Source organism: Macrotis lagotis, chromosome 6 (assembly GCF_037893015.1).
Source record: "Macrotis lagotis isolate mMagLag1 chromosome 6, bilby.v1.9.chrom.fasta, whole genome shotgun sequence".
In the NCBI taxonomy this organism is placed as follows: Eukaryota; Metazoa; Chordata; class Mammalia; order Peramelemorphia; family Peramelidae; genus Macrotis; species Macrotis lagotis.
The window spans coordinates 7205950-7230514 of NC_133663.1; the positions used below are offsets into that span (position 1 = coordinate 7205950).

Sequence of the window (24565 nt, forward strand, 5' to 3'; positions counted from 1 at the left end):
AATAAAAAAATCCAGTATCACTCATCAGTAGTTTTTTCTTCCAAAACATATTAAAAATGGTATAAAAAAAGATGAGACATTTGAAACGTTTTTACAACAGACAACATAAAAATACAAAAATGAAAATAGTTTAACAAATTGTATGGATTACTGCCATAGGACTCCTAGTCCTCCTCCCTTTTGACCTGTGCAGAAACTAGAGAGGATTTGAAGACATTGAGAGACGTATACATAAATGTATTGCAGAATAAAATGAAATTAATTATCCACCCACAGTCCCAGCACCAAAGAAAACCCTCTGCTCCTGTTGGGAGTTCTTCCTTGGAAGGACTAGCCCAACCCAAGTTTTCTTCAGTTCCTGGGTGTATGAAAGTTCTCTCCCCCTCCCCCCCCAGAACCCTACCCCCCCCATTTTGTCATCAGCACTTCCCAACTGTCAAGCCACCATGCTTCTGAACATGGAAACAAAAAGAAGAGATTTGTTTCATCTCCCAGGTATCTGAGCCTAGCCTAGATTCATGCCAAACTCTAGAGATGGGGGATGGACAATGACCTCTGGCTTGGCTCTTTGGATCCAACTTGCCCATATAGCCAAGTCCAATTTGAACACTTAAATCTGGGATTTGAAAATATATATATTTATGTATATTTAGCGATAGGTATCAACATTCAGGTCGTGAAGAAAGTTATTTCTCTTCCCTGAAAGAACCCAAGTGGGTTCATTGGGGCCACACATTTGGGGCCACAGTGCTCTATGGGGCATAGCACAGCCTTGAAATCTAGGACTCACTCTCCCTGATGTGTGAAAATTACTCTGGCAAACCTCATCTGCCTATGGCCAGACACCTCACATCAGGTAACAAAGTTTTTGAGAGTTGAAGAAATTCAGACATTCTATGGCCTTTCCCACAAAAATAATTTATAAAGAGGGTTTAGTCTGTGGTTCTGGAAGGTCCACTATCCCAAGATGAAAAAATAAAAATAAAAAAATCCCTAATTAAAAAATGAACAAAAAACAACATACTTTTTTTTTTTTTGCAAGCACACAAAATATATATACACTTTATACACAAACTTCCTCTGTTGTGTTTGGAGTCTTGAAAACCCCTACTTGTACTCACCCCCCCCCCCTTAAGGCAGTTTAGTGTGCAGGGCCAGCTTGACTGTAAACCAAGAAAATGCACAACAAAGAGAAATCTGGAGCTAATGAAATTAATACAGAAAGATGGGTTCTTCAAGTTTGTCTTTCCCAATAAAGAAGAGTGTGGCGTTTCTGAAATGGTGTTGGGGGGAGGCAGAGCCTTGTCTCACCAGGTGGAGGGGGTGGTTTGCTGGGTTTTCCATGAGACTTGTCCTTGGAAGGATAGCCCAAGAAAGGCTGAGAGTTTAGTTACTGTTCAACTGCTTCGGACGTTGGCTTTTGCCGATTCGGAATCAGAGAGAAAATTCAAGTCTATGGACAAAATGGAAAGCCGTGAAACCTAGGCCATCTTGGGTCCAAAGAAGTCCATGATGGATACTCTGAAAAGCAAGTTCTAATGGGCCTTGTTCCTTAGGATTCTAGAAGATTGAACTAAAGAATGGACATTTCTGTCCATATTCTAGGCAGGAGGTTGTGAAGACTGCCAGATCCTTTCCAATGAGAATACTGGAGGTTGCCTTTTTAAGAGATTGCTTCTTGGGGCAGTCTGGCATAGAACCCTGGAGTCAAGGGAACCTGAGTTCAGATCTGGCCTCAGACATTTGATGGTTGCCTAGCTGTGTGACCTTGGACATGTCACTTAACCCCATTGCCTGGCTTAGAAGACACTCAACAGGAATGGCTCATCCCAGAGAGCCCTGTTGAACTTCCTTTCAAAGGACTATGCCTGAACCTGCCAGGTGGGACCTGAGACAATGTCACCAATGCTAAGTAATTCCTCCCTGTCAGGAAGGAAAATCTGGGGTCAGTGTTGAATGGTTGCTTCATTTGGGAAACTAGAGCCATTCTAGAACTGAGTGAGTCCAGGAGAAACTTCTGAGCTGAGGATTTTGTCAAATACTTTTCTAATAAGGAGTAAAAAGAGAAGGGGGATTCTGTGCAGGCTGAGATGGATGCCAGATTTCTGGGACCTGAAAGATTTCATCTGGAACAGATAGGTTGGGATGGTGAGAGTAAGAGACGGGGTAGGTACTTATCCTGGGAGGAAATACAATAAACCAAAATGAGAACCAACTTGGGGAAGAATGAGGCTGCCCATGTTTTGGTCCCTGCTTCCTAAAACCCATCCTAATTTTTGTTTTGTTTTAATTTTGGAAATAACCTGAAATTCTCTGAAGAGATTCCCTGGAAGCCTAGAAGAAACAAAGACCTCTCTCCTTAGACATGGTCAGACTGTGGACCAAGCAATCACTGCCAAGACTTGTGGCTGCAGTGAGTTGAGTAGGGATTTTGTAGGTTATCCCACCAGCTGTGTCATCTCAGTATGTGTAGGTGGGCATAGCCCAGAGCCCCAAAACAGGATGCTCAAAATGGGCTTTACCATGGCATTAAGCCAGTGGGGGGTAAAAACTAGTCTCAGATGCTTACTTGGTTTATCCTTTTGCTATTGATGATGAAAAAGAACCATTACAGAAAGGACTTTTTTAGGAAAGGAAAAATAAGAGATAAAAAATAATTCATTAAGTGCAACTCAATTTCCTTTCCTTTAAATTATTTCCACCACACCTCTTCCCCACACCCAAATATATATATATATTTATATTTATATATAAATATAAATATATACATAAAAATAATATAGTGTGTATTTTATATAGTGTTTTGTACCAGATTCAATTATCAAGTTAGCATATAAGGTAAAAACAGCTGTGCCAAAAGGATCTAGGAAAAATATCCTTAGAACCAAAAAGGAACAACAATATAGATTTGCCCTTCCTCCCACCCATACCATCCTCCATCCTGTGATGGCCAAAGAATGGAGATCTGGAAGCTGAAACAAAGGAGGCCCCAAAGGTCTGGGCAGGAGTGACTACCATGATAATTCAAGCAGTCAATTTCTTCCTCTTGTGATGAGATCAGATTGAGAACGTAAGGGAGAAGAGGCTGGCCTAAAGGAGTGCTTGGAGATCCAGTATTGCAGTGGGGGTGGGAAGGTTGGAAGGAGAGGTTGGGCAAATGGAGAGCAAACAGGGGGCTGTCTGGGTCATCGGTCACTCCCCTTCCTCCTTGATGCGTTGTTGCTTGTTGCGACGGGCATCCATATCAAAGTTGAAATCATTCCAGTCTTCCCGGGGAGGGAAGGAGATGGTCTGGCGGAGTGTGAAGCGGACAGCATCAATGACACGCTCACCCCGTGTCTCACTGGAGCCCACGCTGACAGTTGAGGAGCCGCTGGGGGTCCGCAGCAGGTGGGGAGGTGAGGAGAAGTCATGGAGCTGCCGATGGTCCAGGATCCCCTTCCAGATGGCATGTCGGAACTGCTCTGGGATCTTCAGACTTGCCAGATCCTACCAGGGAATGATGAAAGTTGGTAAATTGAGTCATGACAGCATCATAGACTTCAAGTTGCCCTGGACCTGGTAGTTCATTCAGTGCAAATCCTTTATTTTATAGAGGAAGAAACCAAAGCTCAGACATATTAGATAATTGGTCCCAAGGGAGCTATCTAGGACAAGAGCAAGGCAGGATTGACCCCCCAGATCCTCTTGGCCTCAAGTCCAATTCTCTAACTACCATATCATGTTGCCTCTCAAGGGCAAAGATACAGTCATTCACTCAGGTCCACCAAAGGGCGAGTGACCCAACAATGCTTGCCTTGTTCAGGGGAGATTGACAAATTATTGAAAGTTTCTAGTGCCAGTGCCAAAGGAGAGAGTAGTAGAATGCCAACAGGGCCCTCAGATACTCTATCATAAGCTAGGAAATAGCAGCAGCCAATCTACTTGAGAAATGCAAGGGAGGCCCACAATGCTATTTCTAAATCCTCAAGTGAACTGTTTTTGGTTAATGGTTTTAGGGGAGCAAAATCATCATCAAACCATCCCCCCAGCCCCTTAAAATTCTACTCAGTTAAGAATAAACCAATAGTCAAGAAATCCAGGGGCGGCTAGGTGGCATAGTGGATAAAGCACCGGCCCTGGAGTCAGGAGTACCTGGGTTCAAATCCAGTCTCAGACACTTAATAATTACCTAGCTGTGTGGCCTTGGGCAAGCCACTTAACCCCATTTGCCTTGCAAAAAAAACTGAAAAAAAAAGAAATCCCACTGAGTTCTATCTAAATCAATCTATCTAAATTAAAGATGGGTGGCAAAAATAATCCTTTCTCCAGTATTTGTTGGTTCACTTAACTTAAGGTTCCCTTAACATTGAATCATAGATAGACAGAGTTGAAAAAGACCTCTATGGTCATCCAATCCAACCCTTTCAATTGACAGATGAGGAAACTGAGACTTTTGGGGGGGGGGATTGATTTGTTCAAGGGCATCTAAGGAATAAATGGCAGAGCTGGAATTTGAGCCTAGGTCTCAGGACTTTAGTGAACCCTGGCCTGCCTCCTCTACAGTGTGGCTATTCTGCTGAGGGTTTACAAATTGATCACTGAGAGTTGATGATGCCACTCTTATATTTTCTTGGACTTCTTTGACCACAGGCTTTTGCATTCTTCTACTAATCACCGCTCTGCTAGGAAATGGGGAAAAAAATCTGGAGTATTATGTTCAGTTCTATATGGGGAGGCTACTAATTCATTGGAGACCACCTAGAGATGAACAAAGACCTTCAGGTGCCATAAGGGGACTGCAATTATTTCATAGACTATCCAGGTAAGAGTTCTAAATCTTGGTCTGATTTGTCCCAGAGGAAAGAACTGGGGAGAATGGGGAGAAGCTCTAGGGAGAAGACTTTGGATTGATATCAGACATTAAAGACCCAATCATTCAAGCTGGGCGGAGATGCCTAGGGAGAGGAGCTACTCTGCCCCAAGCCTCCAGGGCAGGGCTTCCAGGAAGGGCTGAAAGAAGATAATAAAAACTCCCTGCGCTTGATGGCTGAATGGACTCTTTCATGTGCATTCTCTGGGACTAGTACCATATCTGGAACTCAGACTGTCCTCTAGAGTCCTAGAATGTACAGACTGTAGATCTGCTCTAGACTGTGGCCTCCTCAAATATTCATCAGGGGAGGGGAGAAGAGGAGGGCTGGGGAAAAGAGACAAAAGAAGAATGAGAGATGCTACTTTTCTATCACTTGAAAATGGGTAGAATATCAGCTATGTATCTTACTTCACAGATGAGTACACTGAGGCTCAGGGAAATTGAAACAGAAATTTCTCAGGGTCAAACAATTTAAATGTTTCGAGGCAGGATTCAAACTAAGGTGGTTATGACTCCAAGTTCATTTTTTATCTAGGACACTATTGCTCACACTAGGAGGCAAGGAACTAGGCAATTGGAGACCCTCCCTCCTTCCCTTTTAAGTCAACTTTGAACTACTATTCCCTGGGCATTAAAATGACTATTTTAGAAGATGTTTACTACAAAGGTTCATGTTGTTGGTTTGTTCATTTAAAACTTCAGGATTTTACCACTGTGGAAACCAAGGCAGTGGGGGTATCTGGTAATGAGTAAATAATGAAAAAGAGAATTTTGACTTCACTTTCTCTTTTAGGAGCCATTTGAATCCTGATCCTCACCCCTTCCATTCCATTGTAAATGATTTCTTAGTATGGCTCTCTCTTTGCCACCCTAGGTGTTTAACAAGATCCAAATTGACCTACTGAAGTTTAAAAAGAGTGAGTGAAGCAAATTAGACCCTCTGCCCACTCCTCCCCTTGTTTCCAGACCTGGCCTACTCTTTGGGACTGCATTTGGGGTTTTCTTGCAAAGATACCAGACTGGTTTACTATTTCTTTCTCCAGACGATTTCAGAGATGAGAAAACTGAGGCAAACAGGTTTAAACGACTTTCCCAGGGTTGCATTTGGGGATGAACTTGAACACAACTCTTCCTGAGTCTGGACCTGGCCTTTTCTCCACTTTCCTCCCCAACCATTCCACTGTCTGGGTTTCTTCACTTATAAAATGGGGTTAATCATCAGTTGTGAAGCTCAAATGAGAGATCTGTCGATTTGGCACCTAATTGCTGATTCCTGAGGTTTATTCCCTTTTTCTCCCTCCCTCATTACATCTTACACTTGGAGTTGGAAAAGGTCTCTGAAATCATCGCTTCCAAAGCCCTTCACTTACACCAGGGCTGGTGATTACCTTGTGGTTTAAAATGAATTTAGAGCAAAAGGAAATAGCACCAGGACTTGCTGTCCAAGTTTCCCTTCACCTTTGGCTTTTCCCACCTACTCTCCACTTCCTCTGTGAGGGAACAGCAGCCAAGGTTGACTGGGGGGGGGGGGGGTGGGCTGAGGGCTCCAATCCAGGCCTTCATTAAAAGTTGGGGGAATGCCAAGCTTGGGAAGAATGAAACCACAACTTCCATTTCATTTCACTTTGTTTTAAGGTAGTATCAAAAAGAGGACCTGGAGGGTCCAGTGGGCAAGGAAGTGAGGGCAACTTGAAAGGGGAGCCAACTGGACAGCCGACAGTCCGAGATGGAGCCTCATGCCAAAAGAGCTGTAACCAACCAAGGGAGCTGAAAAGAAACCAAGGCAGAGAAACCAGAGAAAGCGAGGCAGCTTCCCTCCCCCGCCCCCCAGTCTCCCTTCAAGCAGTGGAAGGTGATGTGGGAAGATTAAACCCCTCTGTGATGGACCAGAAGCAGCAGCTGAGGGGCCCAGCATGGCAGAAGAGTCACAAAGCAAGACTTCTGTACCCAGAAGAAGCAAGGACCAGGGAGAAAGGACTCAGAAGCAGGTTCTGGGGTGGGAACCTGGCTTTGGCCTCTGCTTCTCTCAGCAGAACCTGGATTCATTGTGATAAAGGACTCCACCTCAATAGTTCCATTTGTTTCTCTGTGTGTGTGTGTCTCTCTGTCTCTCTCTCTTCTCTGTCTGTCTCTGTCTCTGTCTCTCCCTCTCTCTCCCCCTCTCTCTCCCCCTCTCCCTCTCTCTGTCTCTCCTCTGCCTCCAGTGTTGGGGAAACAATGTTCCTGGTGTTTGTTCTTGATAGAATATAAGCTCCATCAAGGGACACACTATATTTCATTTTCTCTTTGGACTCCCATGACCACGTTCACTACCACTGTCTAGCACATACTTAAATAAAACTGATTAATCAAATGATTAGAAAAGGATTATGAATTTGTTTGGGAAATAAGCTCCATGAGGGTGGGGATCACCTCATTTCTTTCCCATTGGGCCTAATACAATACCCTTGCCAAAAACAGGTTAAGGGGTAGCTAGGTGGTGCAGTGGATAGAGCACCAGCTCTGGAGTCAGGAGGACCTGAGTTCAAATCCGATCTCAGACGCTTAATCACCTAGCTGTGTGACCTTGGGCAAGTCACTTTACCCCATTGCCTTGCAAAAAAAAAAAACAAACAAAAAAAGAAAACAAACCAAAACAGAAGACTGGTAAATGATTATGAATCAAAGAGTATCTGATACTGGAGCACTGAGAGGTAAAACATGAACCTTCTTCCATCAAAGTGAAGTTGTGAGTTTTAGACTTGTAAAGGAAATGAGTTCAAATCCTGTCTTTCCTACCAACCAGACAAGGCACTTGATCTTTCTGCCCCTCAGTTTCCTCATCTGTAACATAGGGATACTGATCTCACCTACCTATCAAAGCTTTCATCTGATTCAATTGAGATAATCTGTGGAGCACTTCGGAAGTTTTAAAAGTCTCAACCAATGTGGGTTGTTGTTTATTATTATTAATAATACTTCTGATTCAGTGGGAAAACTCCATGAGAAACTGGAGGCACTCTGAACCCCAAGACAAGAGGGTATGTGGAAGGGGAAGAGGACTGAGAGGCGAGGCGACCAGTTACTTACATCCATGGAGTAATGCTCAATCTGATAGATGGTGGTCAGCCCCTGGGTGGTGAAATAGTCCAGGCAGGATGAGCAGCCCAGCCTCGCTAAGAAACTGCAGGGGGAGAGGGAGAGGAAGGAGGAAACAGAAAACGAGAGTTCACCCAGACTGCTCTGCCCAGGAAAAGGGAACCCAACCTTCTACCCTCTGGGAACTGATCTAGGGATGCCCAGGGGGCCCCCAAAACCAGGAGGAGGGAGCCATTCAATGAGTTTGGATGCAGTTACAGCCAAGGTCAATGGGCACCAATGTCAAATATCACCTGACCCTCCATGGAGCAAGCTTTTGGGGAAACCTGCTCCCCTCCAAAAGCAGATTTGCCAGTAAGATAGACCCTGTGGACATAGGGTAGTTGCTCCTTTTCCTTATGGATGGGGAAGTAGCATATAGCAGTGGAGAGAGAAAGAGCAGCTGACCTAGGAGCTAGGAAGACCTGGGTTCCAGACCCACATTCTCTCTGTCACCCTGAGAAAGCCACCTAAACTCTCAATGTTCTATGTAATCTGCATTGGTGAAGGGACTTTCACTCTCTAAATCTATCTAAATGAGGCCCACTCTCTTCTCCTATCTGACCATTCAATGCGATCCTGCTGGCTTAGGGCTGTGAGCAGTGAAGATGGATGGGAAGGCAAGGGAGCAAGACAGCAAGGGGAAATTAATGCTCTTTCAAGAAGCCCATCCCCAGCTGCAAACTGACCTCATGGACATGGGGAAGGGCAGGGGAAGGAGGAGGAGGACAGAAGGGCGGAAAAGTCACATCTATACTTCCAATTCATCTATTCATTCATCACAAATGCTTGGGGAATGAATGAATGAATGAATGAATGAATGAATGAATGAATGAAGATGAACACATAGATGTGTGGTGAGCACCCATTGGATGTTGGCCCCCTCCTAGCCTTCTAGTCTTCTATTTCCCTTCCCCTACATAGTCAGGGATCCAGTAACTGCTCCCATACTCCCAATACCCCCAGACCAGCCAATCCTCTTACAGAATTGTCTAGATCCCCCTTTATGTTCCCTTTGTGGGATTACTGTTTATCCTGGCTACACCTGGTTTGTATTGGTTTGTGCAGGGTCTTCCATTGCATCCTGAGCTCCTGGAGAGCAGAAACAGTCTTTGCCTTGGTTTCCCCAGTGATTAAAATAGCATTGTCCAACACATCAAAAGCACTTAAGAGATTCTTGTAGAAAAGATTGTTCACCAACCCAAATCTCCTCTTTTTAAATCAGGGCTGGGTCCGGGTTCTCTAATGGATCTCTCTTGGATGGCAGGAGACAGACTCAAGGGCAAGGATGCCCCTGCTGCACCCAAATAGCTGGCACAGGGAGGCGGTTCTAAATAAATGCTTATTTAGTGAATTGGCATAGCTTCTTCTCCATTAAATTGATGCCAGAGGATTTGCTTTCCAAGATCCAGTCTGCCCTCAATCCACCCCATACCCCCAGGGATGCACGTCCAGAAGGGAAAGTCTGAGTACTCACCTTACGATGCTGCAGTCAGTGGGGTATGGAGGTGGGGGTGTGCAGTGGGATGTGGATGGCATGGAAAGGGTGGGAGGCAGGGCCTGGGTTGGGCTAAGTCCATTCATATCTCCAGCCATTGGCATGTGGGTGCCCATCATTGGAACTAGCAAAAAAAAAAAGTTCTGAGAAAGAGATTCATGGGATTGTGATTCTAACTTGGTGTGCAATCCTCCCCCCATTCCTTATTTGACAACTGAGGAAATTGAGACCCATGAAAGAAAAGTAAATTTGACTCAAAGCTCTGGGAGAATGTGGGACCCCATAAGGGAGGGCTAGTATCTCATTATCTGCAATATTAAGCTCATGGAACACTGAGCCCACTCCTCTCACTATGGGGGGAACTCAGTCCCAGGTGAGTGAAGTGACTCCCCAAGGATCACATGCATAGTAAGGATAAGAAATCCTTCAGCTATGAAACCAGTGCCCCTCCCCAATGCTGAGGAGTTGTGTTTGAGGCAAGAATCGAAAACCAGTCTTCCAGGCTTTCAATTTGATGTTCTCTCCCCTGCTCCAAGCTGAATAGAAAGTTAAGAGATAAAAGATCTGAAATCCAAATTCCCTCATTTTTTTAAGATGAGGAAATGGAGGGATAGAGATGATTGGGAGAAGGTAAATTTAAAATTAAGAATTTGAGACCTGAGTTTGAATCCTCCCTCTACCTTTGTCTATCACATGACCTCCAGCAAATAATCTTGGGACTTTGTGTAAAATGAAAGGGTTGAATCAGAACTCAGGTTCTTTCTGTCTGAAGTAGATAATCTTGCCTCCTCTTTCCCCGTGGTGTCATATCCAATGAGATCTGGTACCAAGTGCCAGATGCCAATGAAAGGGTCTATGAGAGCAGTGATCTGTGGCATCTGCTTCCTTATTCAGTGTCTTTTTTCTCTCCTGTGGGGGACCAAGTTTTCTTATACTTCTCCCCCTCAAACTTTCTGGATAAGCCAATGCAGCGGTATGGATCTCCTTGACCTCTCAGCACATTTACCTTAGGCCTGATTTTCTTCTGTCTACATGTAAAGTGGAGACTGGAGGAGGAGACTGATAATGTGATAATAGTGAATCTACATCATAACAGATAACCCAGAGAGAATGTGGCCCAAGCCCAGGGAAAGTGGCATGCCCCAGGTCCCAGGGGTCCTGGCTCCTGGCCCTCTTCCTACATTAAGCTGCCTCCAAGTACTCTCTTATTCTTCCTTTAGTTCCTTCTCACATTGCCATTTTTTAAATACACTCCTCTTCTATTCCCAAAGGGTGGCCCTGAGTGTGAGCCTTTGTCCTTTGGGATAGGAGTTTGGAAAAAGTTCATCCATAAAAAGATGTTGGTAGCTAGAGTCTTTTCTAGCTCAAATGGGAAGAAACTGCCTCCTCTGAGGTATTTAGAGCAAAACACAGAAAAATAGCATGAAGGATAAGAATGAAACTGGGGCATTGAAGATAGAGTAGACTCAGGAAAATCTGAGTTTGAATCTTGCCTCTCTCACTTCCTAGCTCCATGAACCTGGATCACCTACTCATTTTCCTTCTGTGTAAAATGAGATTAGACTAGATTCCTCTAAGGTAGCTTCTGCCTCTAAATTTATGAACTTAAGACCCCAAGGAATCATAGTGGATGCCATCAGAGTGGGTATAGGATTGCCCAATGGCCCAGATGAACATCCTTCAGGGTGAATGACCTCCCAAAGCATCTAGTTCTCTTGGATTCAGCCTCCATGCTCATACCAGCCCCACTTCCCAATCATACTTAAGAGTCTTTCTGTAGATAACATCTCACAGTAGGGTCCAAATGATGCCAAAAATAAGACTTACTGTTGGCTCCCATGCCATCAGGGATGGCCGTGGGGGTGAGGGCATTGCGCTGCTGAGGGTTAATGAGTTGACTGACAGAAGGGAGTTTGTTGATGCTGTTCATTTTGCTCAAAGGAGGGGAGCTGGTGCCATATGAGTTTTGGGACTGCATTGAAGTCCTGGAATAGGAAGAGAGATATGAGACCATCCTAGCAAGTGGTATGAGAGAAGAAATCCCACAACCTGAGGAGTTCAGCTAACTGCTAGAATGGGACTTGGCCAGAGTACCACTGGGGGGGGGGGAGGACGGAGAATACAAACTAGCTCTTATGCCCCAGATCCCTCTGGAATTATACCTCTGACAAGGAAGTTGGGGTTACTAGACAAAAACCAGGGAAGCATCCAAGTGTTTCTTTACTTTTATTTTGATGTTGGTTTTAGTTGGGGTTTTCCTTTGTTTGTTTGCAGTTGGTGTTCATCACAGAATCAGAATATAGTATCCATTTAGTATTAAACCCATCAGTTTTTCCCAACCAGTCTCTATTTCACCCCCTGGAAAGTCAATCAAGAACCAACATTTGATGGAAGCACTGAAGACTTGGGAATGTCACAAAGATGTGAATGTCATCTCACAGCTGGGGTATTTCATCTAGAGCTTCCCACATAATGCAAATGTGCAAAAAAAATGGCTGGAAAAGATGACCTCTTTGGATGCTTGGCAGCAATTTCTATTGCCATGTGAATGTCCTAAATTCAAATCCAGGGGTGGAGAACCCTTTTTTTCTGCCAGGCATTTGAATATGTGTATATATATACATATACATATATATATACATATATATATATATGTATATATCAGAATTGTCAACTTAAAAATTAGCCTGTTATATTTGGTCAAACATTTCATTAATTCACTTCTAAAAAGCTCCTAGATTTATTGAATTTGAAATTCCACATTAGCACCTGCAGAGCAAATGACCTTCAAGGTCAGATGGTCCTACCCTTGCTGTTAGAGAATCATTCTGGAATATCAAAATCATCTTTCTCCCAGGAAAGGAAGAAGAGGAAAAATCTGCTTGTTAGTCAGTGATTCTTTCTATCAGAAACCAATCCCTAGCTTTCCTCTTTCAATAACAAGGTTCCCAATTTTGGGGCATTTCTCTACTTGTATGGAATTTCAGAACCCACGAGGGTATCCTGTCTCTGAAAACAAATTTCTAATTTGTAGAGTGAGAAAAATAGTAGTAGCTCCTATTTCTTTGAATCTATAAGACTTACAAAGCACATTGGATGGATTAATTCAGATATACATCAAGAACTTCTGATTTCCAATCCAGCATTCTTTTATCAATCCCCCCAGAAGATCTTTCTTCCTAAAATACTACAGAATTGGATTCAGATCCTAGCCTACAATTTAATCATAAGTTACATGGTCAAGTAACTAATCATTTTCTTCTCCCCCGTCTGGCCTCTTGACTTTATTCTTATGGATGGATTAAACTGGAATTTCAACCTCCATCAATGATTCTCTTGAAAGACCAACCATCTCCAAGAGTATTGGACTTAAAAGCAGGAAGATTTGGACCCAAATGCCACTTTGAATGTATGAGAACTATGTGACCATCACAGGCCCATCACCAAATCTCTTTAGACATCAGTTTCCTCATCTGTTAAATGGAGACAATACTACCTAGAGCACCTCTGACAGTATTTGTGTTCAAGGGGCTTTGCAAGCCTTGATATAAAAGTTGGTTCTTATTATTTACTCACTTAAAGGTCTACACTGTCTTAATACAGACCATTAGCACTGCCCCTAGCCTTAGGGGATGAAGAGAAAAATAATTCCAATATTAAGAAATCAAGCTATAGCCAATTGGAGTTTTAACAGCTTCTCATGTATTGTCAGCATGGACACCAAGAGTTGATCAATCATGTGTGTTGGGTAATTGTGAGAAAGGAGGCCTCAGAGAATTCCCAGGCCACCTTCTCATTTTGCAGTTAAGGAAAGCAGGCAGATTCAAATCCAGTACTGTTTCCACAAGACTACACATTGAATAGTAGGGCAGATACTGGTAAGAGATAAATAGGGTTGTTTGGATTTTGTGGTCCTTTAAATGAGCTAGAAATGTCATTATAACTTTGAGAAAAACTGTTTCCACTGGGTTTTACCAAAGATTTATAGCTATAGCAAGTATTTTTAACCTTTTCTTTATTTTAATTCTTTTTTTAACCTATGGGCCCCTTCTCAGAATTGTTGTCATTGTTCAGTCATGTCTGACTCTTCATGATACCATGGGCTTTGGGGATTTCTGGGAAAAGAAAATGGAGTAGTTTATTCATAATTGAAAGAAGTGCCAAATTTCAGTTGGTGGTTAGTAAAAAATCAAGATGTATTTTTCCCTCTTTCAGGTTCGTCGACCTTGAAATCTTTCCCCACATCCATGTATACTTATAGGTCTATAGCTGAATGAGCTCCCAGTGTGCCTGAACAACAACTTGGATTTTGTGACCAGGAGGATGGCCTTGGAGCTGGGAAGAAGTCATTAGTAAGCTGTCATTTCTGTCGTCATTTGTCACCATTAAAAGCTTCTGGTAATATCCTGATATCTGACTTCCATGGAGTCAGACCCCTCAAGCAAAGAACTCCTTATCATTGTAGGGCTTAGTGAAACATTAGGGGAAACTCCAGTATTGAGCAATGGGGAGACAAAGACCTCAAAAATGATTCTTATTAACACTCATGTAGCAAGGAGAGGGGTGCAGAGGGCAGATGAGATTGACCATGTCCCAAGGAAGAAGACCAGAGATGCTATGGACTTTATCATATCAACTCTTGCATGGTGTCCCAGCCTCCTAGGAATCCAGGAGGGAGAACATGGCAGAGGGAGACAGTGAAGGTAGGTCGCAGAAAATGCTTAGAAGCTATGAAGTGTTAAAAAAAAATCAGTAGAGAAAAGAAAGAATTCAAAGGGGGGGGTAGGGAGAGAAGAGAGAGAAGGAGAGGGGAGAGACACAAAGAGAGAGCCAAACAGAGAGATGAAGATAGGGAAAGAGAAAAAGAGAGAAAGAAATAGCAAGAGAGAGGTGGGTGGATGGAAGGAATGAGAGGGAGAGAGGAGAGAGGGAGGAAGAGAGAAGGGGAGAGAAAGAGACAGAGAGAGTCAGATACAGACAGACAGAGACAGAGAGAGAGAGACAGAGAAAGAGAGACAGAGAAACAGAGAGAGACAGAGACAGAGAGAGACCTAGAGAGAGACAGAGTCAGAGTCATAAAGGACTTTTTTATTCTTGGAGTGGCAAAGTTAGAAAACATAGCAGCATTTTGATCAGTTTAGATGTTGAGCTGAGGTAAAGCAACAGGAAAGATGGAAGCGTGCTCATCACCCTTTATTCAGTCAAACTCAGTGAATGACTTTGGGACTCTTGTGGCCTGGGAAGCTGGCAAAGGGTACATAAAGGAAAGTGGACTGTGTGGCTCAGGTTCTACAGTATCTAGAAGAATGCAGGAAAATGAGCTATCTGTGCTTTCCTGGGTAGGGGGGTAGGGGAGATGGGGATAGCAAGTGGGGAAGGGCTGATAGTGTGTCCTCCTCCTAGCACTGGCCTTTTCAACTTTTATTCTTTGGACTTTTGTGAATGAACTGAGTAGAAAGATGCAGTAGCATAGGGGGTTCCTTCCAACTGGAGGAGCAAATATTAGCTGGCATCAATATTCTGACAGAAGCAAAGAGGTAGGGAAAGAAAGAAAAGGGCAAGAGACATGAAAGGATAGTGCAAAAGATGGGATGTAAGAAGAAGGAAGAAGGGAAGGATAGAAATGAGAGAAGAAAGGGGAAAAGAGGGAGGGAAGGAAATGAAGGTGGGAGGGAACAAAGGAAGGGGAAGGGGAGCAGATAGGGAAGGAGAGAAGGAAGGAAAACAGGAGGAAGTGGAAAGGGTAGAAAAAGGCAGGGAAAGGAAGAGGAATGAGGGAAGAAATGAGAAAGGAAATAAAGGAAAGGGAAGATAAGGAAGAAAAGAAAATTGAAGGAATAGAGGAAGAAAGGGAAGAGGAAGGAAACAGGAATGGAAGGGAAAGGAGGGAAATAAAGGATAGAAGAAAGGAGTAGAATAATAGAAATAGGGAGAGGAAGAAAAGGGGGAAAAGGAAAAAAGACACAAACTGTATTTTCTCTGGTATGCTTGCTGGTTTGATTTCAGGGACTTTAGAGGGCCCCCATGTGAAACACACACACACACACACACACACACACACACACACACACACCCTTTCTCCTTTCATTTAGTTTGGTTAATGTTTGAAATTCTTGGGTAGCTAGATAGCATGGTGGATATAGTATTGGCCCTGAAGTCAGGAAGGGACCTCAGTTCAAATGCGAGCTCAGACACTTAATAATTACCCATCTGTGTGACCTCCAGCAAGTCACTTAACCCCATTGCCTTGCAAAAACCAAAAACAAATAAATAAATGAAATCTTTCCATCAGAGCGTGGTTACTTGGACATATGACTTTTCATTCTTGCAAAAACTAGTTCCAATTGTCCCAGGAAGGTAACTTATAAAACCTTATGAGTCATTGACACCTGAGTATGGCTAAATCAATGAGAGCCTTTCTTGAGAGCAATATTGATAAATGGGAAGGTAGTAAGAACATGCCAGTATATAGTATCTGAGGAGGACAAAGAAGGGAAGCCCACTGACATCTTGAGGGTAAGGGAGCAAGGATTAAAGAAAGGAAGAACAAAAACTGAAGTTCTATAAAAGACCCTAAAATACTTCATAGTTTTGCCCACAACAATCTCGCCTTGCCTTGGTCCTGTTGTTCCATGGGATTTCTCAGTTGCACCCATTGAGAGATTGCCAGGCTTTCTTTCTTGGGCTTTAGTTTAAACATTTCCAATTATCTTTATTAAGCCCATTTAGCAAAAGGCCATATCTGAAAACTTGGTTAAGATCAAGGGTGAAAAGGGAAAAACACAGACCTACCTCAGAGGGATTCAGGAAGGATGATAAATGACTGTAAAATGGATATAAGAAAATGAGGAGCTTCTGTGTTCACTAAAGTTCTGAACTCACCAGGGGCATCCTTGCTATATAAGGGCATCCACTTATTTCTAAACAACTAAGCCCAAAGCACCCAATCAAGCCTGTGAGGAAACCAACCTGGTGTCTAGAAAATGTAGATAGGTACAAATATAAACATGAGCATAGTGTAATAACTGTTGACCAAAGATCAATCACCAATGAACTTTAATAATTACAAAGACCAGCCAGAACAATGAATGTCTATTCTAAGGGATGAATCCTTTGACTTTCAAGATAACAAGGGAGATAGGGCATTGCACAAAAGTATTGGCTAAGTTAGTACTTGAGATAAGGGGAAAATGAAAAAGAATGACAGAATAAGGAAAATTATATGAAAAGTATAAAAACTGTATTTTACATTAAAGAATATTCACATAACCCCAAGATGAGTTTGTTTTCATTTATTCTTGGGTGCTGAGGACTTTACTTAAGGCTGGTTCCTTACTTAAAATCACCCTAAGATGAATAAGGAGAGCATAAGAGAGCACCCAGTGAGCCTTGCTGAATCTATCCTCTGGCCTAGATGAGCTTCAGTCTGAAGGACTGAAAGAATTAGTGGATATGGCTGAACTGTTGACAGTGATTGGGAGTAAATAAAAGCCAATAAAATAAAAGCCAAACCAAAACAACTAAAAAGTGTATCACAGAGAGAAAGGAAGAGTGTTGATTGTTGGCCATTAGATTGTATCTACTAGAGGCAAGAAAATTTAATTTCAATTTCTGCTTGATTAATCAAATATATTGACAGGTTGGTTCAGTATTGAGAGACAGGTAGAGGCAGTGGTGGATTGAGTGCAGGACTTGGAATTAAAAAGGCTTGAGTTCAACTCCTTTTGCTTCCTTTTCCAATCCCAGAGTTTGCCCTGGGTAAGTCACTGGCTTCTCTTGGATTCAGTTTCTTCATCTCTAAAATGAGGGCTTAAGCTAGGTGGCTTTATAGGTCTTCATTCTTTCTTTTTATTTTTTATTTTTTATTGTTAGATTTTTCAAGGCAGTAGGGTTAAGTGGCTTGCCCAAGGCCACACATCTAGGTCATTATTAAGTGTCTGAGGCCGAATTTGAACTCAAGTACTCCTGACTCCAGGGCCGGTGCTCTATCCACTGCGCCACCTAGCTCCCCCATTATATTCAGTTCTCTTAAGAATATTCTACCACAGGGGGCGGCTAGGTGGCCTAATGGATAAAGCACCCACCCTGGAGTCAGGAGGACCTGAGTTCAGATTCGACCTCAGACACTTAATAATGACCTAGCTGTATGGCCTTGGGCAAGCCACTTAACCCCATTTGCCTTGCAAAAAAACTAAAAAACAAAAAAAACAAAAAAAAACAAAGAATATTCTACCACTTACTATTATCTGCCATTCCCTTGTCCAGTCAAATATACTTAACTTGACTGTGTTGCAGATGGGACCTAGTTGCCCCATCTTGATTCCTAACAGTCTGATGTTTTAAGTACTGACATGATCCTCAGAGCATGAGAGAGTCAACCCACACCCTTAAGGAAGAGAGACAGCAAAGAAATCCTCAAGATAAACCAAGATGCAAAAGTTTATTGAAAATGAACAATCACACATCTGATAGCAACAGCCTCACAGTACAGCTCTGCATTGGACACAAAGCCACTAGCTTGGGATCAAAAAGAAACAGGGATTTTGTTTGAAGTCCCCAGGGATTGAACATCTTGAAAATTTATGAGAAACATCAAGATTCTTTAAACCCTTGCTCAGTCAAAATTAAACAAAAAAGAAGAAAGAAAGACGAAGCCAGTCTCTTCACCCACTCCAGGATCTGACTCCTAGGGAGGGCTCATTTTTCAATTTGTCAACACACAAAACTTCCTGGAAAAATATCATTGATAAGTATCCAAAATGTGTCTGGTTTTATGGAGGATCATGATACTCTCAACCCAATTTAAATGACCACTCTCTATTCAGAATAGGGCCTTTAGACCCACCATTAAAGAAATTGCTTGGGACAGTCATCAGCCAGGTGATCAACCAACCAGGGGTATTGGGGTTCCAGAAATTGACCAACCCTCCTTCTCAACAAAACATCAGGCTACGTTTGACCATCTTGGGCTGCTTAAAATAAAAACAACATTTAAGGAAAGTCTTTCAAAACCCAGATGGAAGAAGACTGTACAGTAAAGATGACTCAGTGCAGGAGGCTAGGCCCTCAAGAATGCCTCTTGGGACTTCCCAGATCAGGTAAGGAAGGAAGGTATCAAGATCTATCTTTTCTCAGGGATAGGGGCAATTTCCTGTCATCATTACGTCTCTCTGCCCAGCTGGGCTGTACTCTAAACATCCTAATCAGCTCCTACTAAAATTCTGTTCCATGACCAGCATCAGACAGGCCAGACCAAGACACTCAGGAACGGGCTGGGTATTTAGACATAGAACAATGAGAACTTCTGGAAAATGTGGTTTTTTTTCTTCCTCTTTTATAAAGGTTTTTTTTTTTTAAAGATTGAGTCCAGCTCAAAAGCACCCAAGAACATGTCACAAACAGGACAAAAAGTAACAGAAAAAGGTTCCACCAAACACCATCCATTGTGGTACCTGACCAACCAAAGCCAGCTTTCCAACTTCGAGGTCAGTCGGTTAGTCAGTCAATGAACTTTGTGTGCTGGGTACTGGGATCTGCAGAAAGTGTCTTTTGGGGTAGATTTTTGAGTCCTCTCAGGAGCTCATTTTCACTAGTGACTCTGGTCTTGGAACCAAAGTGTTCTCCACTCCTGCTTCCCAGGGCTGAATGAACAACACAGACACATACCACACCACCCCCACACTCCAACAGGTAGAAGTGGTGGTGTTTTAAGGGTAGACTGATGGGTTTGGGGGGTTGGAATGTTTAAAGAAGACGTCGGATTGTTTCGGAGCATCTCTGCAGGGCTCCATGAGTTCATTCCTGAAGCAGGCGGAAAGGAGACTGCAGAGAAGGAACCAGAGAAAAGAAAAGATGAAGGCTTAGGACTGTGGAAACTGAATTCAAAAGAAAACAGAAAGCCATGCAGCACCTCCTACCTTCATGACCATGGAATGGGAAGGTTGGATGAAGAAATCTCCCCAAGCCCTCCCCTCCAGGGGACTCTGGGAAGTTTTGGCAAGGATATGGAGAGAAGCAAAGGAGGGAGATTTAATAACACATAAAATGTCATCAGCCCCAATTATTCCACCTTCTGCATTAAAGATAATTGAGAAAGCCTGGACAAGAGCCGGGCACTAAAGCCTATGAAGAAATCAGGATCTTATCTGTTTGTGGGCTATGTCATCACACCATTCTTAGCTCTCATTAATGAGTAGTCTGTGTTCCCAGAAGAAGGTGGAGAAATCTTCCTCAGTAAGGGCTTAATCCCTTTAGTCACTTTGTTGGCTGACCCTACTATGGATCATCCCAATACAAGCAACCTTTGCTTAATGAAGGCATTGGTTTAGTCTCCCAAGTGTGGCAAAGTACTGTAGGCCAGTCTTTGCCAAGAAAGACCAAGAGGCTTTTCAAATCTCACCTGGTCATCATTTGTCTTTCATAAAGACTCCAAGCAAGACTAGGTGAGTACTCCAACTAGATGCTGAGAACTGAGTTCATTTCAACCAATATTTCTTAAGCATCCACTCTGAATAAGACACTCAAAAGTAATTCCAATGGTAGTACCCATAAAGGAGCTTCTTGGATGACCTCCAGAAAATGGAGGAGAGTTTTCCTGGCTACTGGGAGATTCAAATTCAAGCTTCTTTGATCTTTTTATTTAATTAAATAAAGCTTGTCTTAGATCTTAAGGGGAAAAAAAAATACAACCCCCCCCCCCAAAAAAAATAAGTCCAATGCAATACATTGCTTAGAAGACCAGGCTGCAATCTAGTACCACTTCTATAAGTTATGCCTATTCTTACTGGATAAGGACAACAATAGGGAAAACATAGTAGGTTTTTATGTACAGAGGAATAGTCTGTAGAATTCAGCATTGACTAGAATCACACTTAAGTGGGGCTTCCCTAAATAACCTTTGGCTGTTTCCAAGTTTGGGTTTTGTCTGTTGCCTGTTGTGGAGATTTTCTGAAAAATTTGTCTTTTCTTATGAGTCAATGATCATAATATGTAGTTTTGTTTTCTGGACTGCTGAAAGACTAAGTCTAACTACTGAAAGGATGTGTAAGAGGAAAAAGCCCTCAGTGTGGAGTGAGAAACCAGGGTGTATTGCCCTTGCCAGTCTATTGCTTATGTGTGACTTGAGCAAATGAGTTTGACTTTTCTGGATCATTTTACCTTAATTCTGAGAGAATTCAACCAGATGAGCTCTGTGATTCATCCTAACTTGGTATCTGTGTCCTTCTAACTTCCAATTTATTATCTCATGACATTCTCAGAGATTGGGAAAAAACATACTCCTACAGCACAGGTCAATGAGACAGTAAATAGACAAGAATGAGGGGAGCAGAAGTGTGGGGTTGGAGATTGGATGGTTTTTGTTTAAAATCTCATTTCATATTTCTATGATTTTATCAGCCTAGTGAACTTCTAGAATGGTAATTCCCTCCACCATTCCATAGGATTATCCAGATGTTACTTTGATAAATTCTAGGGAATTGTTTGAGACTCACTGAGATTAAGTGACTTGCCCATGATCACTTAAAGTCATAATGTCAAGGGAGGTATTGTAACCCAGGATGTCATCTTTTTTCACAGTCAAAATTCTACCCATTGAAGCTATTCCACTAAATTACTGCTGAATGGAAGCCCCTGTATTGGCCAAAGAATTTGATAGAAGGTCCCTAACATGATATCAAATACTCTCCTATGTAAATGAATCTGAGGCTTCAATAGGGTGGATATTCCCTCCAATAATATAAATTACAATTTATCCAGGCTTCTTGGTCCTACCCAAGTCTTGTCTCAAATGTTGTATCAGGATGACCCATATATCACTACCAAGTCATTGGTCATGAAGATATTAGAAGGGATAAAGAGATAGATAGACAAAAAGTGAGAGAGAGAGAGAGAGAGAGAATGAATATTATACAAAAGAGTATAAATGATCAAACAGAAAGAAAATGGGAGAAAAAACTAGATGAAGTAATCACATTGCAAATATTTCACCACCACCTAGAAGAAAATATACTCCTTTGCCTCTCCCTTCTTTAATATAATGACTAATTTCTCTTCACTTAAAAGGGGGGCACAGAACTGATTTCCTCCCAGAACAAAAGCAGTATTATTTCTCCTAAGGAAATTGCAGGCTATTACAGTCATTTTCCAAGCTGATTTATTCTTTTCAAATGACTGTCAAAGAATGAGATTTCCATATTCCTTGCTCTAGTCATTTATGACACCTTTGGAGAATTTACATGAAAATGGAACAGCTGGAAAAAAAAATCTCCTCCACAAGATCTCCACAATCTAAGTGTTCTAGAGATTGGCATTAGGCATCAGAGATGCACATGTGTAAGCCCATGACAGACACCACACTGGTAGATTCAGCAGTCACACACTGCAAAAAGCTAGTTTCCAATCTTTGGTTAGTTTGTTCACACCAAGCAAAGCAAGAGATACAAGTCAAGAAATTTATTTCTGTTATTGCATTCAAAGTCACACGTACAATAAAAATCTTGGGTGCACACAGACTGAACAGGTCATCCCTTTCCCTTCGCTGGAAAACATTGCTTTTCTACAAGATACGGATGCAGGGAAATCCCCTTACCAGAAACCTGGCTCAGACAGTCAGCTGGTCAGACCTTAAGCAGGCCAGCTGTTCTTACTCCTCTGGCAAGAGGACACTCAGCATAGAGGCCTTCCTTTCAATCCAACTTTTTCTTTCCTCTCAGCTAGGAAAGCCATCTTCCTCTTCTTCCTCCTCTGAATTATACCTGACCCCATTTGCAGAGGATTGAATATCTGCAGTTTCCTGTATATTCATGACCTCTTGCAAACCTGGTGCTGTTATTTTCCCCATTTGACAGATGTCAAAAGCGAGGTTCAGACTTATCCAGGGTCACACAGCTTGAAAGGTCCCCCTCTGGGTCCCTGTGCTAGGCCTCACTGGGTTTCCAAAAGGTTCTTTTTTTTAATCCTCACTATTTCCCTCCTATTCATACATATAATGATATCTCTCATTTTTCTAGCTCTTGAAGACTAGAGTTTTTCCATTTATTTGGGAAAGAGTATGTAGGGGGTGAGTAGGGGGTAAGTAAAGGAAAGTGGGGAGAGGAGAGAATTTGATAATATGGCTACCACTCCTCCTCCCCTCATCCCCAGGCAGAAAGCCACCTCTGTTCCAGTCTGGAGAGGTCGGGGGGCATCAGGAACAGTCTGAAAGAGATGTCTTTATTCTCCCTGAGCGCACCATCTAACTGCCAAAGGACTTTCAGAGAACCAAGGCAGAATACTGAGCCTGGAGAGAACAAACTACAAGTATGGTCATACACGCAGGGCCTCTAACCTTGGCTCTCTTCCCAGAGGGGGGTTTCCAGAAGTTTTCTCTGTTACCTGGCAGAGCCTACACATAGTAATTAAGCAGGGCAGCTCAGTCAGCAACCCAAGGTCTGGATAAGTCTCCTAAGGCTACTCTTTTGCTTATCTCATCATGTCTATAATGATAGATTCACTTGTGTTTGCTAACCCTTGCCTTCAAGATGGAGTTGAGGGAGCTTAAAACAAGATGTTTTCTCTCTTTCTCTCTCTCTCTCTCTCTCTCTCTCTCTCTCTCTCTCTCTCTCTGAACCTCAGCTTCCTCAATTGTAAAAGAGATGGGCATAAATGATTTTTTGTCATTCTAAATATGCTTAGGATGAGAGAGCAGGAAGAAAAAACTAATAGCTACTGAAAAGGGAGGTGGAGAGATGGAGGAAAGAGGAAAAAGAGGAGAGAAGAGAAAAGAAGGATGAGAGAAAAGTGAGGGAGATAAAGGGGAGAGAGGAAGAGAAAATAGAGGGAAGGAGAAAAATATGAAAAGAAAAAGAGACAGGAGTGATAGAGGAAGGAGTGGGAGAGGAAGAAATGAGGAAGAGAGGACAGAAAGAAGATGGGAAGAAGAAAAGGAGATGTAGTGTGCATGGCACCACATAAGCAATCCCTAATTTAAAGTTAGGCAATATTTCCATTATCATTTCTATTCTCAAGATCACTAGCTGTGGGTTTCTGGGTAAGTTCCTCAGTCTCACTGAATCTTTGCTTCCTCAAGTAGAAAATGGAGACAACAGCTTTTACAATACACTTTACTTTGTAAATCTTAGTTAACATGAAGGCTGTTACTGTGGTATAATAATATAGTATAATATACTATCACAAGTCTGGTGATAGGAATTCAGGACAATAAGGAATTCCCTAGGTCCAGTAGATTATGCTAATACCTGGGAAGATAGGAGACTTAAGGGCTCCTTGGACTGTAGTGACTAAACTGAACCCTGTCTACCCAGTCTCCTCAGTTAAATTTGACCAACAGCTGTGTGTCTTGCTTATAGAACCCAATGAATCATAGTTGAACAGCTTACTAATGGCCACCCCTTTCTTTACAAAGGCTAGCTCCAACCTTGGTAGAACAGATATTAAAAAAAAAGTCAATTAATGGATAAAGTCTCCCCAAATGAAGTTACATTTATCAACAAGGGAAGACAAATGGCTATTCATTCCACTCTTCTCTAAGGAGCACTAAACTAGCTCTATTGCCAGGGCAATGAAAACCAATTAGCAAAGTCAGTAATGGGGATGGTTTACATTTATATTATTACAGAGAGTGTTCAGTTGTCTCTGGCAAGATACTTTAATATTCTTTGTCTTAAGGTAAACAAAACTCAGTTGGAATTTCACAAGGTCTGAATTATTCACTTCTCACTTGCTGCATTTCACTGAAGGGACTGGTCCCAACCGAGGCCCCTAAAATTCTGATACTTCAGCCATTTCCAGAATTGTCTTTTCCAGTTCTCAGCATTAGTTGTGCATCTGTGCCTTCTTAGCCCTAGCCTATGAATCATTTGCAAGAGTGACATTTGCAAGAGTGGCAAAGTCAAGCTCAAAACAATGACATGGGAGGCCTTGGTACATTTCACACTCGGTATTCTTTAAGATGGTGGGGAAATGTGGACATTTTTAAAGACTCATTTGTATAAGTGCATGAGCTAAATGAATTGGAAGCTATATTTAGTCTAGAGAGCAAGGTAGCAGACCTGGCTTTTATTCTCTGGATAAGAGTTAATTCATAAACTATGACT

General features: G+C 42.4%; 1 protein-coding gene across 5 annotated transcripts in view; it reads right to left on the reverse strand.

The window, feature by feature from the left end:
• Positions 1-412: 412 nt before the first annotated feature.
• Positions 413-24565, reverse strand: part of TP63 (tumor protein p63) — a 226886-nt gene continuing 202733 nt past the window's right edge. For 3 of the 5 annotated variants that reach the window (XM_074190651.1, XM_074190650.1, XM_074190652.1), the window contains 4 exons: positions 11298-11455; positions 9450-9594; positions 7925-8018; positions 413-3489 (listed from right to left, as the gene is read on the reverse strand). In XM_074190651.1, coding sequence (XP_074046752.1) covers positions 3193-3489; positions 7925-8018; positions 9450-9594; positions 11298-11455 — 694 coding nt within the window. In that variant the 3' untranslated portion in view covers positions 413-3192. The other 2 variants (XM_074190653.1, XM_074190654.1) reach the window with 2 other exon arrangements.